This window comes from Aythya marila (genome assembly GCF_965140915.1).
Source record: "Aythya marila genome assembly, chromosome: 5".
In the NCBI taxonomy this organism is placed as follows: domain Eukaryota; kingdom Metazoa; phylum Chordata; class Aves; order Anseriformes; family Anatidae; genus Aythya; species Aythya marila.
Genome location: NC_139046.1, coordinates 25100857 through 25116721, shown reverse-complemented (window position 1 = coordinate 25116721; position 15865 = coordinate 25100857). Strand labels below are relative to the sequence as shown.

The 15865-nt window shown below is 35.0% G+C and overlaps 1 protein-coding gene across 4 annotated transcripts in view; it reads left to right on the top strand.

Moving 5' to 3' along the window:
* Window positions 1–15624, top strand: part of SEC23A (SEC23 homolog A, COPII coat complex component) — a 28270-nt gene extending 12646 nt beyond the window's left edge. For all 4 annotated transcript variants that reach the window (XM_082761643.1, XM_082761645.1, XM_082761646.1 and 1 more), the window contains 11 exons: window positions 139–262; window positions 1388–1468; window positions 3594–3683; window positions 4885–4991; window positions 6011–6164; window positions 6930–7007; window positions 7252–7413; window positions 8979–9065; window positions 10549–10704; window positions 11288–11353; window positions 15135–15624. In XM_082761643.1, the coding sequence (XP_082617769.1) occupies window positions 139–262; window positions 1388–1468; window positions 3594–3683; window positions 4885–4991; window positions 6011–6164; window positions 6930–7007; window positions 7252–7413; window positions 8979–9065; window positions 10549–10704; window positions 11288–11353; window positions 15135–15224 (1195 nt within the window). In that variant the 3' untranslated portion in view covers window positions 15225–15624. The remainder of the gene's footprint in view (window positions 1–138; window positions 263–1387; window positions 1469–3593; window positions 3684–4884; window positions 4992–6010; window positions 6165–6929; window positions 7008–7251; window positions 7414–8978; window positions 9066–10548; window positions 10705–11287; window positions 11354–15134) is intronic.
* Window positions 15625–15865: the final 241 nt, after the last annotated feature.

The window sequence follows — 15865 nt, the reverse complement described above, 5'->3', positions numbered from 1 at the left end:
GACAAAAACATACCTCACCATGAACTGTCTTAGGCTTTAATAGAAATAAGCTATATAAATCCTAGGTTAAAATAGATGAGTTATCATGCAATTATTTTGCACATAAGTTCTTGTTTTTTGTTTTATGTTTTTGTCTAGAGGCTACATGGTAATGGGAGACTCTTTCAATACATCTTTATTCAAACAGACCTTTCAGAGAGTATTCACAAAAGATATGCAAGGACAATTTAAAATGGGATTTGGTGGCACATTAGAAATAAAGGTAAGAATAAAAAATGCAACGTGTTAGGGAAACCGTGGCGTAGAATGGCTGTGAACTTCAGAATCTGTCCTTTAAGGAATTTTTAGGAACACAATTAAGAGATTCCTCATGGTTGGCTTGGACACAGCCAACCTCGTTACTACCTCGTTACCTCTTTGCAGTTTCATGATTCTGTAAATGTGAGTTAGATAAAACATTAATTCCTTTTTACCCTGCATTCAATGACAGCTGAAAGGGAGACTGAACTAAAATTAGTCTGTGTTAGAAACTCACAGTGCTATGTGCTTAGATTTTAGTATCAATAGTGAGCATTTCTTGGATTAGATCCAGGTTCTTTATATAGTGCAGGAAAACTTTCTTTTAATTTTCCATCCTTATCAGAATCCATTTGGGCACTTCAACAATGTTCATTTTTATCTTCTCTCTTGGGAGGAGGTTAGAACTGAATGTGCTCTAGGTTAAGATGTAGGCTGCCATTATCTTTATTGTATTGCAACAGTGCCTTGTAGAAGAATATGGGACTATTTTCTTGTTCAGCAAAAGCCTGTTTAATTTTTAACTACCTGGACAAATAATCAAACTCTTTTTCATATGAGTGTTATTGTGAAATTTGTTGGATGATCCTGGGAAATGTGGTAACAGAGCCTCAGTTATAGAGGAATGTTCAAACAGGAAAATTACACTGGAAGAATGTAAATAAGTGGATTTTGTTTTAAGATATATATGTTTAGAAGATCCACACGTTCTGTGTATGAATTCACTGTGGGATATGTACAGGCTTATCCTACAAGTCTCGAGTTTTAATGTCTTTTGAATATTGTAATGACTTTTCTAGAAAATGAACATTATGTGTTTTAGGTTCTCAGAGAAGAACTTCTGTTATTTATAAACATATATTTTAATATACATTCATGCTGTTATTTCATGTTAAAGCAAACATACATAATTCAGTGTTCAGTGTGAGCACGTGAAAAATTTCTCTAAATGTATCAAGCATTACGTGTATAATCTTTTCTAAAGGTATAAAAAGTCTGATATGCATTGAGTTTTTAATTAATTAATGGTAAAGTAAATCTGAGTTCTTAGTGTGGCATATTAATGTATGTTTTTCTTTAAAATTTGAAGACTTCAAGAGAAGTAAAGATTTCTGGAGCTATTGGGCCCTGTGTCTCTCTCAATTCTAAGGGACCTTGTGTCTCAGAAAACGTAAGTGAATTTTGCTGAAATTGAAGGTAATGTTCCATTATGGACAAGTCAGATTTAGGACTTTTAGATCTGAGGAGAGAGAGGCTGAGTTTCTTCCATAAGTGGAATAAATTGTGTTCATGTTTTAGAATTTTAAATTAAATGCACTCAAGGGCTGCTCTTTGGGTAAGCTCATGTTCACTGCTAGATTAGATTTGAGTTGTATTAAACCTTGCAGGTCCCTTGTTACTTGGTTATGTTTGTCAGTTGATTGGTTGCTTTAAAATGGGTATGGATAAGCTGTTACAGCAGGAACCAAATAAAAAGCGAGTGATTTTATTGTTAAAATGAAAGCTTATCCTTTTATCCAAACAGAGAGCCATAAAATATTTTCTTTAGAAAGACTGAGAGAACAGGAGGAGACAAGTATGGGAACATCCCCTTTATCTTACTCCCCACTCCTATTTATATAGCTATGTCACCAAATATTCATTTAATTAATTGCTCGGAGTATCCAGCTATTACAGGCTCCTGAAGTAACTCCTCTAAATTTACAACAGACTTAAATAATCACTTATTTTCTTATCAAATAATATTATTGCAGTTTAGTTGTATATTTGATTAGCAATCAAAAAAAAAAAAAATCCTACAAGTAAACAGATGTCTTAAATTTCAAAAGTCTCAGTTTTTGTTCCTAAAAATCTCTGCGTAATAGAGCACTTGACAGTGTGCAAGTGCTTACAAGTGGCCTACTCTCAAGCATTTTTCATAGCTGATTTTTTTTTTCTTGTATTTGTGGTTACATCTTCTTGAATTTAAAAATCTCAATATAATTAACCATTTTTTCTCTCAGTGATCTGGCACAGATTTTCTTGCATCATCCTCTGAATGATTGTGTATGTTGCAATAAAAGTTATAATGCCTTCCCAAAGCAATTCCAAAGTCCTCCCCAAAGTACATCTCAATATTTAAACCACATACTTAAATTATAGGGAGTAATAGAAAATTTAATTGTGAATTTGTATGTGTTGCTTTGCAGTTACATCATAATTAATATCTATTTCAAAAACCTTGTGTTGAAGTTATCTGAATTAATATTTAGAGGTAAAATGTATGAATAAAATATAAGTATATGCAGCTCGTTTAAGATGGTAACTGGACAACTGATTTAGCCCTAATACTTTGAGTACAAGCACAGTGATAACTGTTGACAATATAATTTTCCTTGAATGTATATTTTGTTTATTTTTGATTGTTCGCATATGAATGACTGATTTGGCTTTCTAAAATTGGTTTCTCTGGATGTTTGTATTGCTTTGATGACAAAAAGGAAATGTCATTTCAAATAGGTCACTATATGTATACAGATACCCCATTAGTTACTAGAGACTATGTGACTATATACTTAAAATGTAAACTACCTACTAGAAGTTCATGATGGTGTGCATTGGAAATGGTGTTTCACTTGAGCACATTTTTTGTTGTTAATGTTGTAATTTAAAGTGATTCACTAAATGGAAAGCTGCCATTTTTTTTTTTTTTAATATAAAATACAAATCCTGTTTCAGCCAAGTAATAAGAAAAAAATAACCATGAATGAGCCGTTCAGTCTCTCTGATCTCTACCATAACGGAAGTTGAAGCAGGGATGTAAGAATTCCTGAAATACATGCTGCTTTTAGAAAAACAAATTAACCTTCTTTCTTCTCAAATCTTTGTATGATTGTATGATGATACGTATCACTCTTTTTAATTCTTTCAAAATACATAAAATATTTAAAGGTTGTTGATTTTACTGGAGATTGTCACATACTTTCAGGACAGCCTTGATGTACAAGTATTTCTCCTTGTTTTAGGATTTTAATCAGATACACCCTTAAAGTTTCTTTCAGCACAGATATCTCTGCCTTGCTTAATCCTCAATTCCCAGCACAAGTGCTCTATGATTTTCTTGCTTCTGACAATTTTCCCATTCTCTCTCTCTCCCCTGTTACAAGTGTTCTCTTTGTCTGAGAAGATGGCAGAATGAGCAGGGAGGAAACTTGTGACAGAACAGTTGTAAAACATCACCTGTAATAGCCAGATGCTGTGGTGTAAACACAACAATAATTCTGTTTTATAAAGTATTATATAAAATCTATTTACAGGAGATTGGAACAGGAGGTACATGTCAGTGGAAGATTTGTGGACTTAATCCTACTACAACACTTGCACTTTACTTTGAGGTGGTCAACCAGGTATTACATGTTTGTCTACTTCTCTTGTAAGCACAATAATTAGATTTTTATGTGAATTCTGAAACCTATGAGTAGGGTTTTTTTGTCATTCTATCAACCACAGCAGCAGGGATATGACTGATGTTGCTATTCTGTGTTGCTGATAATCCAAGCCCAAATCTTTCTTTTCAGAGTATTATTTAATGAAATATGTCAGTTGGAACATATGAAAGTACTGTAATCCATTTATTTTAAAGTATTTTTCAATATTTCTCTAGTGTTTCAGTTACAAGGTAATTGTTCCATAATGTTACATTTTAATTAAGCTTTTATTGCTCAATTTGTAAGTAAAGTAAGTAAAGATTGTCCCTGATGTGTTTCAGCGAAGCCATACAGTCAGGTTTCCTCTCTCCCATGGGGGTTACTGGGAAACAGGATAAAAAACAGGACAAGGAAATGTACTGTTCCCTTCTAGTATTGTCCCTTCTTCCAAATGTTTGCTGCTAGGGAAGTAGTGTGTTGATTATGATCTCCATATATTTAGTATACCCTATTGTGTACTTTATTGGAAGGGTGTAGGTTTTAAAACTTCAGCTTACCTTAGCCAATTCTTGCTTTGCTTTTCGTATATTTATTTTAGTCTTATTTATTACTAACTCTCAAACTGGTCTGGTCATGGTATGTCATATTTGATTTCAACTGTCCTTATTTGAAGTGACTTACCTTGTTGACAGTATACAGACCTGCGTTTCTACTGATTGATAGACTTTGGGATCCAGGTGTAAACTGAAACTTCAAATATACAAGTTTTGATGTTGCTTTACGGAAATAATTTGTCAATTTTTTTTAGAATAGTATCAATTTCATTGTCCTGTGATTCTAGTGAATCACTTGGCATTCAAACAATCAAATTAAATGAGCGGTTGTAACACAGTCCCTTTGAAAGGATTATCTCTGTAGGTATGTGGAAGGAGAGAGCATCTGTTCCTCGAAGGGTATCTGGTGGGGGCAGCAACTGCTCCTGGTATGCCTTGACAGACTCCATGCCATGTTTGGTAGAGATACTTGGTACGATAAAAGCATCAGTCAACTCATATGCAGAATTACAGCTGCCTTTTGTTAAGAACTTTATCATTTTCTAATAATGTGTTTATCAATTTTCAAATTATGCTGCAAGATCTTTAAAGTCTCCTCCATGTATTTTTTTTCCTTCCACTCTTAGCACAATGCTCCAATTCCTCAAGGAGGACGTGGTGCAATCCAGTTTGTGACTCAGTACCAGCATTCCAGTGGACAGAGACGTATCAGAGTGACCACAGTTGCCAGAAAGTATGTTTTTTTTTTTTTTTTCCTGTGATGAATCGTATCTGAAAAAGAGGATATGTGTTTGCCTTTTAATCTTCAGATTTTATAAACAGTCAACTGTTTCGATTGGATGCAACACAGTCAACTGTGTTGTTCTGTGGCCTGTTTCTTTTCCAAGAGCTTGCAGTGGCTGTGTAATCGTGCTATGGGAGAGCTCTGAAGTAATCCAAATAATTTGGGGTAACACGAAGAGGAAACATTGGGTGAAATTCTGTGGCCTAAACTGAGGAAATGGTTAGACTAAAGGAATGATAAACATCACCTCATACCTTAGTTTGTGAGTGCTAGTTGCAGTTCAGGGGCTTTGAATATACCTGTTCTTCTGTGTGAATTTACATGTTCTTTACCTGCAGCTTCCTTGAGTCAATTTACTTAATTTTGGAAAGTCATCTTTAATATTATAGAGGCATTTTGCAGTGTCAAATGATGTTCCCTTTAAGATGAAGGAGATTATTAATTGGTAATTTGTTGGAAAACTCAGTTTATTAAAAAGCAATACCCTTGATGTTAATTGGAGTATCACATTAATGTTCATTGTATTAGCAAAATCATCTTAATGAAAGGTAAAAGAACAGAGAAACAGTACACCTTGTAAACTGAGAAGAACAAAAAGTAGATTCCAGAACACGTATACAAGAAAGCTGTTAGTGTGGAAATGTGTGATTAGCTTTGCAGTGTTTTCTGTAACTTAACTTTTTATAATTTGTCAATTTTTCAATACAATAACTGTTTTATAATTGTCATTGCTTTCTCTTCCATGGCATTTCTGCAGATAAGGGACATCTCTAGTTTAAAAAAAAAAAAAAAAAAAATAAGTTAACTGAGAGGCTGCTCATTGATACTTGGTAGATTTTTGAAGATACAGCATCAGTTTACACGTTAAACTGCTAACACTTTTCATTGCCTTAATTTTGAAGGGATATTTTGAATATGGACACCTTTCCTTTCATTGTGATGCAGATATATGTATTTTAATTTTGCAGCTGGGCAGATGCACAGACACAGATTCAAAACATTGCTGCATCTTTTGACCAGGAGGCTGCTGCAATTCTCATGGCTAGATTGGCAGTGTATAGAGCAGAAACAGAAGAGGGACCTGATGTTCTTAGATGGCTGGACAGACAACTTATACGACTGGTAAAAAGGACTCTATTAAAATAATTAAATTGGTTTCTCATCTCTAGACAATATAATTCTTAAATGACTAGTGTTCAGTGGTTGTTTCCTAAAAGTAGGACTGGGGCTGGGAGGGGCAGTGGGACTGAAGGCTACATTTCCACAAGAGTTAACTGAGAGTTTCTATTTTAAATGATGCAAGAACATCTCTGGTTTTAGTCCATTTATTAATATCTCCTCAGTCTTCAGCAGCTGGTCACTGCCAGCAACTGAGGGAAAAGCTAGCATGACGCTAGCAGCAATTAAAGTTTTCTGTACTTTCTGGTGCTTCTAGCGATATTGTACATTAAGTATTTTAAGCAAAAAACAAAACAACAACACAACCCCACCCCCCCAAAAAAAAAAAAAAAAACCAAAACACTAGAAAACCATTATTTATTTTCAAATGTTCAATTATTTTTTTAAATGGTAATTATTATAACTAAGTTATTAATAAGTAATTAGTTATTTTTTATTAATAAGTTATTAGTTTAATTTCCAACATTCTTTAGGGGTGTTTAATCATCTAACTCTCCTTGATGATTTAAATAAAAAACAGAAAAAAAAAAAAAAGATTAAAGCTCCATGTGCAAGGAAATCACTGCTTGGTAAGAAAAGAACTGATGTCAGTTTTTTTTGCCAGGTTTCCTTACAAAGTGTAGGCACCTCAAATCATATGTCTATTAAAAACCAAAAACTTACAATAATGGCATGATCAAGCTACTTACATTTTTCTTTTTACTCCAGTGTCAGAAATTCGGAGAGTATCACAAGGATGATCCAAGCTCTTTCAGATTTTCAGAAACCTTTTCACTTTACCCACAGGTGAGTAGAAAGAAGGTCCTGGTCATGGGCAACCTGCTCTAGGTGTCCCTGCTTGAGCAGGGGGTTGGACCAGGGGATTTCTAGAGGTTCCTGCCAGCCTTAACCATTCTGTGTTTCTGTGACTTGGAATTCAGATTTACTGTGGTACTTGGAATTCAAAAGTACTTTGTTTTGTGGGAAAAAAAATCTCTCCTTGTACAACTGTATTTTGTGAATATTCAAATAAATTATGTTTGTTTTGCAGTTCATGTTTCACTTGAGAAGATCTCCTTTCTTACAAGTTTTTAACAACAGTCCAGATGAGAGCTCGTACTATCGTCACCATTTTATGCGTCAAGATCTAACCCAGTCACTTATCATGGTTCAGCCAATTCTCTATGCCTACTCCTTCAATGGACCTCCAGAGGTATCCATTATATGTAGATTAAAAGATCCTGTTTTGAGAGAGACGTGTTGTCCTTATTGTTATACATGTTATAAAATGTATTGTTTTATAATTTATTACTTGAGAAACAATATTAATTTTATAAAGAACAAACTATGAATGAGGTATATCTAAGACTTCTGATGTAGCAGTCTTTAGGCTATAAGTCATTTTGTTAAGAGATAATGTTTTATACTAAGGGATAATTTTTTCTTCAGTTTTTGAGAGCAGTTCTTGTTTTTGTGGTGCCAGAATGTAAACATTGACAAAAATGTTTTTATTTAAAAATGTAGTTTTACAGTAGATTTTGAAAGAAGAGTTGTTTAATTTGAAATGTATAAAACTCCCTCCACCTTAATGCTCTCATCCAAAGCTTCTAATTTTGATGTGGCTACCATATTTGGTACAGAACCTCCCAATTGACTGTATCATAGCATATTCTGCATAAACCTAAAATAAAAAGATGATCTTTAAAGAAACTTGTGAAAGAAGGGTAAGATAGGAGGCAACAAAAGTAGTTGGGTAGTAGTAGTCGAGTGAGAGGAAACTGTGAGACAGTAAAAATAAACACAATATATAAGGATCTTGACAGGCTGCGACTCCAACTTTTGTTAGGATTTTTTTAGACTATGTCGTGCAGATGAAGACTTTGAATAGTGGCATATAAATTAAAGTATTGAGATGGTTTATGAACAAATACTCAGAAGTGTGAGATCATTCTTCCATGTATAAATAAAAGTTACTCACATGGGTGATGCAAAAGGAAGCATGATCAAGCTCCCACTTGGTTAAAGGGGTAGCTGACTCCTCAGTGTACAATATGTAATAAATCTATTTTTTCTTTTTGTTGGAATAATGAATATTTTTGTTTTCCCTAATATGATTGATACAACTGAATCACATGGTATTGATTCAATAAAGTCATATAATGCCAACATACTAAAACAGCCCTTAAGAACATGGATTAAAACCTTCAGATGCTAAATCAGATCTCATAAACCATCAATATTTACCGTATATAGCATTGGAAGATACATGTATGTATACACAGTAATAATAGCTGCAAGGACAAGACTAAAACCAAAAAGCCAAAATCTACCCCCAATTCCATATGTGAATAACCACTGAAAATTTACACTCTGAAATATCATTAAAGTTAATGGCATTGCGTGGGTAAACGTGGAGGTACTTAGGCTAGTAAAATGCTTAATAATGAGAGAAGTCTCAGTTTATGAATTCTGTTTTTATTACTTTAATGAAGTTATATATTCAGAATCAAGGTGGATAACTTTACAATGAGATTGTGTGGGTTGCAGACATGTAACATGAAAATGAGCAAATAGGGAGCTTTAGTAAGTGATTGAAAAGGTTCCTAAGATTAGTGGAGGACTTGTTAGCGTTAGGTCAGAGGTTGGACTCGACGATCTAGAGGTCTCTTCCAACCTAGAAATTCTGTGATTCAGTGACTTACTCATAGAGCTTGTAATGCCATCTGATTGCTCAGTTTTGCATCAGTTGGTAATTTGCTATTTATTTTTAAATCTTAGCCTGTTCTTCTGGATAGCAGCAGCATTTTACCAGATCGCATTCTTCTTATGGACACCTTTTTCCAGATCCTTATTTATCACGGAGAGGTAAGATTAGTCACTTTTACATAAATATTCCTTTTTCTGTAGGAGTGCTAAATTGTGCAAGTCAAGCCCCAGTTCTAAAGCACTTCAATGCTTGACTTCATCTGTGAAGTACCAAAATCATGATTATTGTTTGTAGTTCGGTGGTCTGCCAATGTGCCTGTATGTGGATACCTGGCATTACTTGCTGTTTTGGTCTAGTCCTGTTTCTTGTGACAGGTTTAAGGTGAATTCAGTATGCAGATTATTTGTTCTACATCAATATTTTTCAAGCTTTTGAGAATGTTATTTCTTCCTACCCCTGCTTTTTCACTTACTTTACACCTCTGAAGTATTCTGTGATAAGGAGACAGAATGCCATGTTTTAGGGACTCCCTTCATCTGTGCTGTCCTAGAGGAATGAAATTCCTCCTGGCAGCTGAGTAGATACACAATCCCTAGTAATGTAACTACAAAGGCACGTGACTTTCTTGTCCTGGAGGAACTGAGCTGTTGTTTTTTTACTACTTTGCAACTGTAAGTGGTTCCCAGCAGAGAGTTTGGGAAATACTGTTCTGGATCGTGTCCTCATAGCTGCACTTTTTAAAATAGTAACTAAACTTCAACACTTTTTAGGTAGAAAAATGTTCTTTGCATTTTTGTAAGATGGTGTCAGAAAGCAGCAAGGGTTTCTTTCCGTCAGGTGGGCTGCTCCCTGAGGAAAGGGGAGCTAGAAGCTGAGCACGATCACACGGCAGGCTGAGGCCTTACCAGCAAGGACCTGGCCCCACAGTCCCTGAGCAAGGCAGCAGAACAAATTGCAGACAATAGCGAGTTCAGCCATCTCGCCAGATCATCACAAGTTGATGGGCATCAGGCAGGTCAGAATTCAGGCCAGGAAGTCAAGTCCCCAAGCAGGGGTCTGGATAAGTGGGGTACCTGGCCAGGTACAGGCACGGCTGCAGTGTAGTTTAGTTAGGAGCCAGGAGTAAGAGCCTTACCTTAAAACAGCTGCCAAGCAGATAAGGGGAACCCCTAGAGATTCCCTCCAAGTTTTCCTTAACAGCTCATATCACTGAGTTAATCTTGAGCAGCCAGTTTTACTGCTAAAAGGTTGGGAGGCTGCACTATAGGCCATGAAAGATAAATATCAGTATAAATATTTATTTCTTATGTGTCATAGATATACATATTAGAGAACTATAAATAATACCATGTCCTCATGGAGTAAGTGCTTAGTATACAAAGAATGAAAAAAAAAAAAAGCATAGATAGACCACACGTTTCTAGAGTTTTAAAAAATAAAAGAACTAGTAGTATATTGCTTGCACACCTTATTAGAGCCAATATTTATTGAGGCTTTTAAAAAAATGACCTTATATACTCTAAGGCAGAAAGCGATGAGTGATGGAATAGAGGCCAGCAATGGCACATTCTCTGAAGAACCCTGTTTATTCTCTAAGAAAGATTGGTGAATCAGTTCTAAACTTCCTCCTCCTATTCCCAGACCATAGCTCAGTGGCGGAAATCAGGTTACCAAGATATGCCAGAATATGAAAACTTTCATCATTTGCTTCAAGCTCCAATAGATGATGCCCAAGAAATTCTTCACTCTAGATTTCCAATGCCCAGATATATTGATACAGAGCATGGAGGAAGCCAGGTATAGTAAAGTGTATGTTATATAATCTGGAAAGTGATGTGTTAATAATGTTTTTATTTTTTTTTTATAGCAGGCATGCATTTTTCTGCTAAAAATATGTATACATTGCAAATGAACATCTGAAATTTTAAAACTACCAAAGCCAGATATTTAATATCTTCTCATCTAATTTGTGAATCCTGTTATTTTGTACTGGTTTTGCCATACTGTCTTAGACTCTCAGATTCCTTGTGTAATATGTGTAGGAGAAAAAATAGTACTTGTCTTTGGATTAATAACAGAAGTATTGTGTTTTTTTTTTTTTTTGATACTTTTAATTAATATTTTATTGAAGTTCAGATTTGTTTAGCTAGTACTTAGAAAAAGAAAAATTACTTCCTGCTGCTTTGAGAAGCTGTTAGCAATTCTGCATTATGGTGGAATTGGAATCCAGAGAACGGCTTTTATTGAGAGGATACTTTCTCTTCTAGCTAGGCATCTTGTGCTTGTTTTTACTGACAGATAAGAACTGGTATGTGTAAGAAATGTGTGCTTGAAAAGATTAATCTATTGCCTGTGCTATTTTTTTTTTTTTTTTTAAAAGGCTCGTTTCCTGCTCTCGAAAGTAAATCCCTCTCAGACTCACAACAATATGTATGCATGGGGACAGGTAAGTATGAATCTGCTGATGAAGCTTGTAGACATAATTTTATGTTCCTTCTCCATATTTCAGAAATCAAGTGAGACATTGTTTACATAGAAGTAATAATGCCAAGTTTTCAAACTGAAAGAAAATGCAGTTATGGCCTAATACCACCAGATTTCTGAAGAAGAAGGGATTTCATTTCTTCACACAAAAATGATCTGTTTTTCTCTTTTAAGCTTTTTTTAGGCTACTTTCATGTCCAGCCATCTTTCTTAGATATGGCCCTTAGAATGAGGGCGCTTACCACAAATGAAGACTGAAGAACTTTTTTGCAGTAGAAGAAATAAATTTTGAACTTCTTTTAAGAACTGAAAAATACGCCAGTACCTACGTACTGACATTTCCTAGAATTTTTGTGGACCAGTTGACCAGGCTTTTCAGATTTTTGTCTCTGGGAAGGAAGTTACATATAAGCTCAAAAATTAAACTTTCTATGGCAGCTTGTGTTCTTAAATGTTGCATCCCATTTAATGTTCTCCTTCCAAATTTAGCTTTTATAGTGGGAAGAGAAACACTGCTGTGGGTGAATACTGGTGCAATGTCATTTTCTCATGAAAATATAATGGCATCAAACAGTTGGATCTACGTATTAACTGCACTTTTAAAGTATTTTTGTAAAGGGCGTACAGTGTTCAAGTCACGAATAAAAGGGCTCTGCAGCAATTCTATGGAAGTGATTTTTGTCAGTTTGGTTTTATCAGGGTACATTTTCATAGAGATGTATTGGTTCTAATGAAACTTCTGGTGCGATAGAGCACTAAGATCCAGAGTGAAAATGCTTGAAAACCTTGTACTGAGTCAGGGACAGCCCCATTTAAAACTCCTTTGCCTTCAAAGATGATAATGTAGCCAGCAATCTGTTGGTCTTTGTGTACCCACCACAACATACATGCAAACCATGTAGTTTGAAAGGTTTTTCCCTGTTTCCTGAAAATTTCTGAAGTTTTGATGTTTCTAATGGTATAGGACAAATGCTTTCTGCTCATTTAATTATTAAGCAAATTAAATGGTATTCCAAATGTAAATGCAAATTCAAAACAATTACTGATCTCTAAGAAAACTGTTTATGCTGGACAAGTCTCAGTGAGACTTTTTGAAGCGTATTAGAAAAAGCAGCTTTCCCTTTAATGTTGGAAATAATGCAGTTCAGGCTAACGTAAGGAATTGTGTGTTAATCTCCCCAGAGGCATTGTAATGTGTTTTCTACATAATAACCTGCTGCTTTTATTTTATTTTATTCTTTTGAAGAAAGATGAGCTAAGTAAAAATCAATGAGAAATGAAAAATATAACTGCTTGGGGAAAATTTTAAACAGAGTTGGTTTTGCTCTTATTTTTGTCCTGAGCTTCCTGAATTATTTCATGTAGTTTTATGTGTTCTGCTCATAACTGAGTCTACAGAAAAAAAAATGTTAGTCCCCATTCACCTGAAGAGGGCACCCACATGCTATTGAAACCATGTTTCAGGAGGTGATGAATTGACTAGTTTAGTTTTTAATATTGTAAGTAAAGATTTTTAAGCTTTAGCAGATGGATGCCTTATATGATATTTAAACCATTTTCAGAAAATAATGGTAAACTCATTTCATACAGCTCTATTTTGTTTACTCTGAAAGTGTGTATTGATCAGTCTTTGAAGATGCAGTTGAAATTTTCAGATTATATTGGATATAGCATTTTTTTGAGCATACCTTTATTTTCAGCTCTATTTTTTTTTCCTTTAATCTTTGTGTCGGTAACTATGGGGAATTTTTAATTTGAAGTGAAAGAGGAGGTCAGTGGCACAAATTTTACAGATGCCCAGCTAGCTGTCACTAAATCGCTATTAATTACATTTACATTCTCACTATATGCCTTAGCTGAAATTTTTAAATGAACAGAAAACTAACTTTAAAGTTATCTGTGTGAAATCAAAGCTAATTTTTCTGCCTTTCAGACTCGTACATTGTACAGTGAGCCCTTGCTGGTTTTCTTTGAATTCCATGTGCAAATAAAACATTCTTTCCTTACTTACTAGAATGAAGGGTTCCTAGTTTTTCAGAGCAAAGCTACTGCTGTTGGCAGTGGTGATGGCAGCAGCCTGTGTGCATGTATTGAATAAGGTGTTAAGCTTCAGGATCAGAGTTTGTGTGTTTTAAATATCTTGGATTACCACCAGCAGTCACTGTGGGAAAAATCTCTTAGATATCTAACAGCTCCATTGGCTTTTTTTTTTTTTTTTTATTTTATTCTGGAAGATGATGCAATCTGCTTCCATGCATAAGACACAAGGTGGCAAATCATATCCTGCCACAGAATTAACCTATTTGTAATTCCCTTGTGGCTTCTTAAACAAGGAGAGCTCAGGCTTAGCATGTGGCAGCATTGGAAGCGTAACATCCTTTCTTCATATCCTTCCTCCAGACGTTGATAGACAATTTAGTGGGTCTTTCCTCAGAGTTGCTATGTAGTGTATCAAGTGTAACGTAGTGAAGTAAAAAATCTTACTGCTCCTGGATTTGTCCCTTGGCCATTAACTGAAAAGCAGCTTTAGCCAGTTCTCATTAAGAAGCTCATCCTCATTAAGAATTTCCTGTCTTTGTTTTGAAGCACTTAGTAAAAGTTTAGATAGTTGTGATTTCATTTGGAATTATGGGTGTCTATTACCTTTGAAAAGGTTGGTTTGTTGAGATTTATAGGAATTCTTCATACACCTGTAAATGGGAGTAATGACAATCTGTTTCAAATGACTGAAGAGAGTTACTATGTAATTTTACTCTTGTATTTAGATTGGAAATTTGCTTAAAGATAATTAAAAAAAAAAAAAAAAAGAACATTTTGAACTTTTTGGAGTTCTGGGGAGAAAAATTAAGTTACAAAAATACCTCCAAAATGGCTTTCATCTTTTGTGCTCAGATTTTGCATTGGCATGACCTTCAGATGTGTGTGTGCCTCTTCAGATTGCACAGAGCTGTAGGAAAGGATTAACCCAGATTTCCTCGAAAAAAAAAGCTGGTTGGCCCTCACTCAGTATCAGATCAGATTCTCAGTGGACTTTTTTTTCTTTCCCCATTTTGATGTGTCTGAGTTTCAGTGGCAAATGCTGATTTACTAGTTGTGATGCTTGCACATTTGTTTGTCACCTTTGCGCCATTGTGATAGGAATGACAGGGGAGCTGTGGTACAGAAGTTTTTATTTACTTTTACAGATTTGTAAGTTAGGATTTGGAGCTGTCAAAAACACCGAGTTTTGTATGATTGATGTAAATATTTTTCCTCTCTGCATTAATATGGGAAGGGTGTAGTCATAAAATCATTTAGGCTGGAAAAAGTCATCATTTGACCATCAACTGCCACTACGAAGTCCACCACTAAACCATTTCCCTAAGTGCTAAATCTTGTAAATACCTTAAGGGATGGCAACTCCACCACTTCCCTGGGCAGCCTGTTCCAAGGCCTGAACACCCTTTCTGTACAGAAATTCTTCCTGATATCCAGTCCAAACCTCACCTGGTACGACTTGAGGCCATTTCCTCATGTCCTAGCTGTGGTTTATGCCTGAATTTATGTAAACATGAAAATTTAAATAAATACGTACTTATTTTTGTCAGAGAACTTCAGCAATGATCTGCTTTGAAGGTCATTCTAAACTGCAGTATGCAGTTAAATAAACACTGCAGAGGTGTTTATTTAATGGAACATATTGTACCTTAAAATACTTTTTCTTCACAATGTGTATAACCCATTCTCCGTGTTTTCTTTTATAGGAGTCTGGAGCACCCATTCTTACTGATGATGTCAGCTTGCAAGTATTTATGGATCATCTGAAGAAACTTGCTGTCTCTAGTGCTGCCTGAGATTCTGTAGTGTATGAAAGGCACAGATAAGCTGTAGCCATATATCAGCTTTTTCTCCTTTGCCCTTTTCCATGTCTCTCTTGACAGAATGCTCTGATATGCACAAGCTGCCTGACTAGATGTAAAACAGTGTTGTTTTCAAAGAAAAGCTTTTGTTATTGGCAAATGTTTTAATGTGAACTGCAGTTTGTAAAAATGAGAAGTAGTAGATTAAGTTATAATTACAGGGAAAAAAAACACAGTCATTTTGATTACCATGATACTATAATTACTTTGAGATCAATTATAACAACTTTGAAATGTGTTTTCTCTTTTTTTTCTTAAATGGTTGAGGTTGATTCTGCTTTGCACTACAAAGGCACGTTGAACAATAAAGGAAATCTTTGGTGATGTCAGGCTTTCCAGACTGCCATATGATATTGTTCCTTACTCAATCTGAGCACGAAGTGAACAAAGAAGCAACAAAAAGGTTATAAAAATAGTATTAACTCAGTCTTTTGACTTAGGCTGCTGAACTTTTCTGCAGTGATCTTATTTTTCACGTTAGTTATTTTAGGAGTATTTAACTTCAAATATTTCCTTTCCCCATTTTTACTATAGTTGATTCTTTGGGAACAGAATTTTTCTTACTTTCCACATGA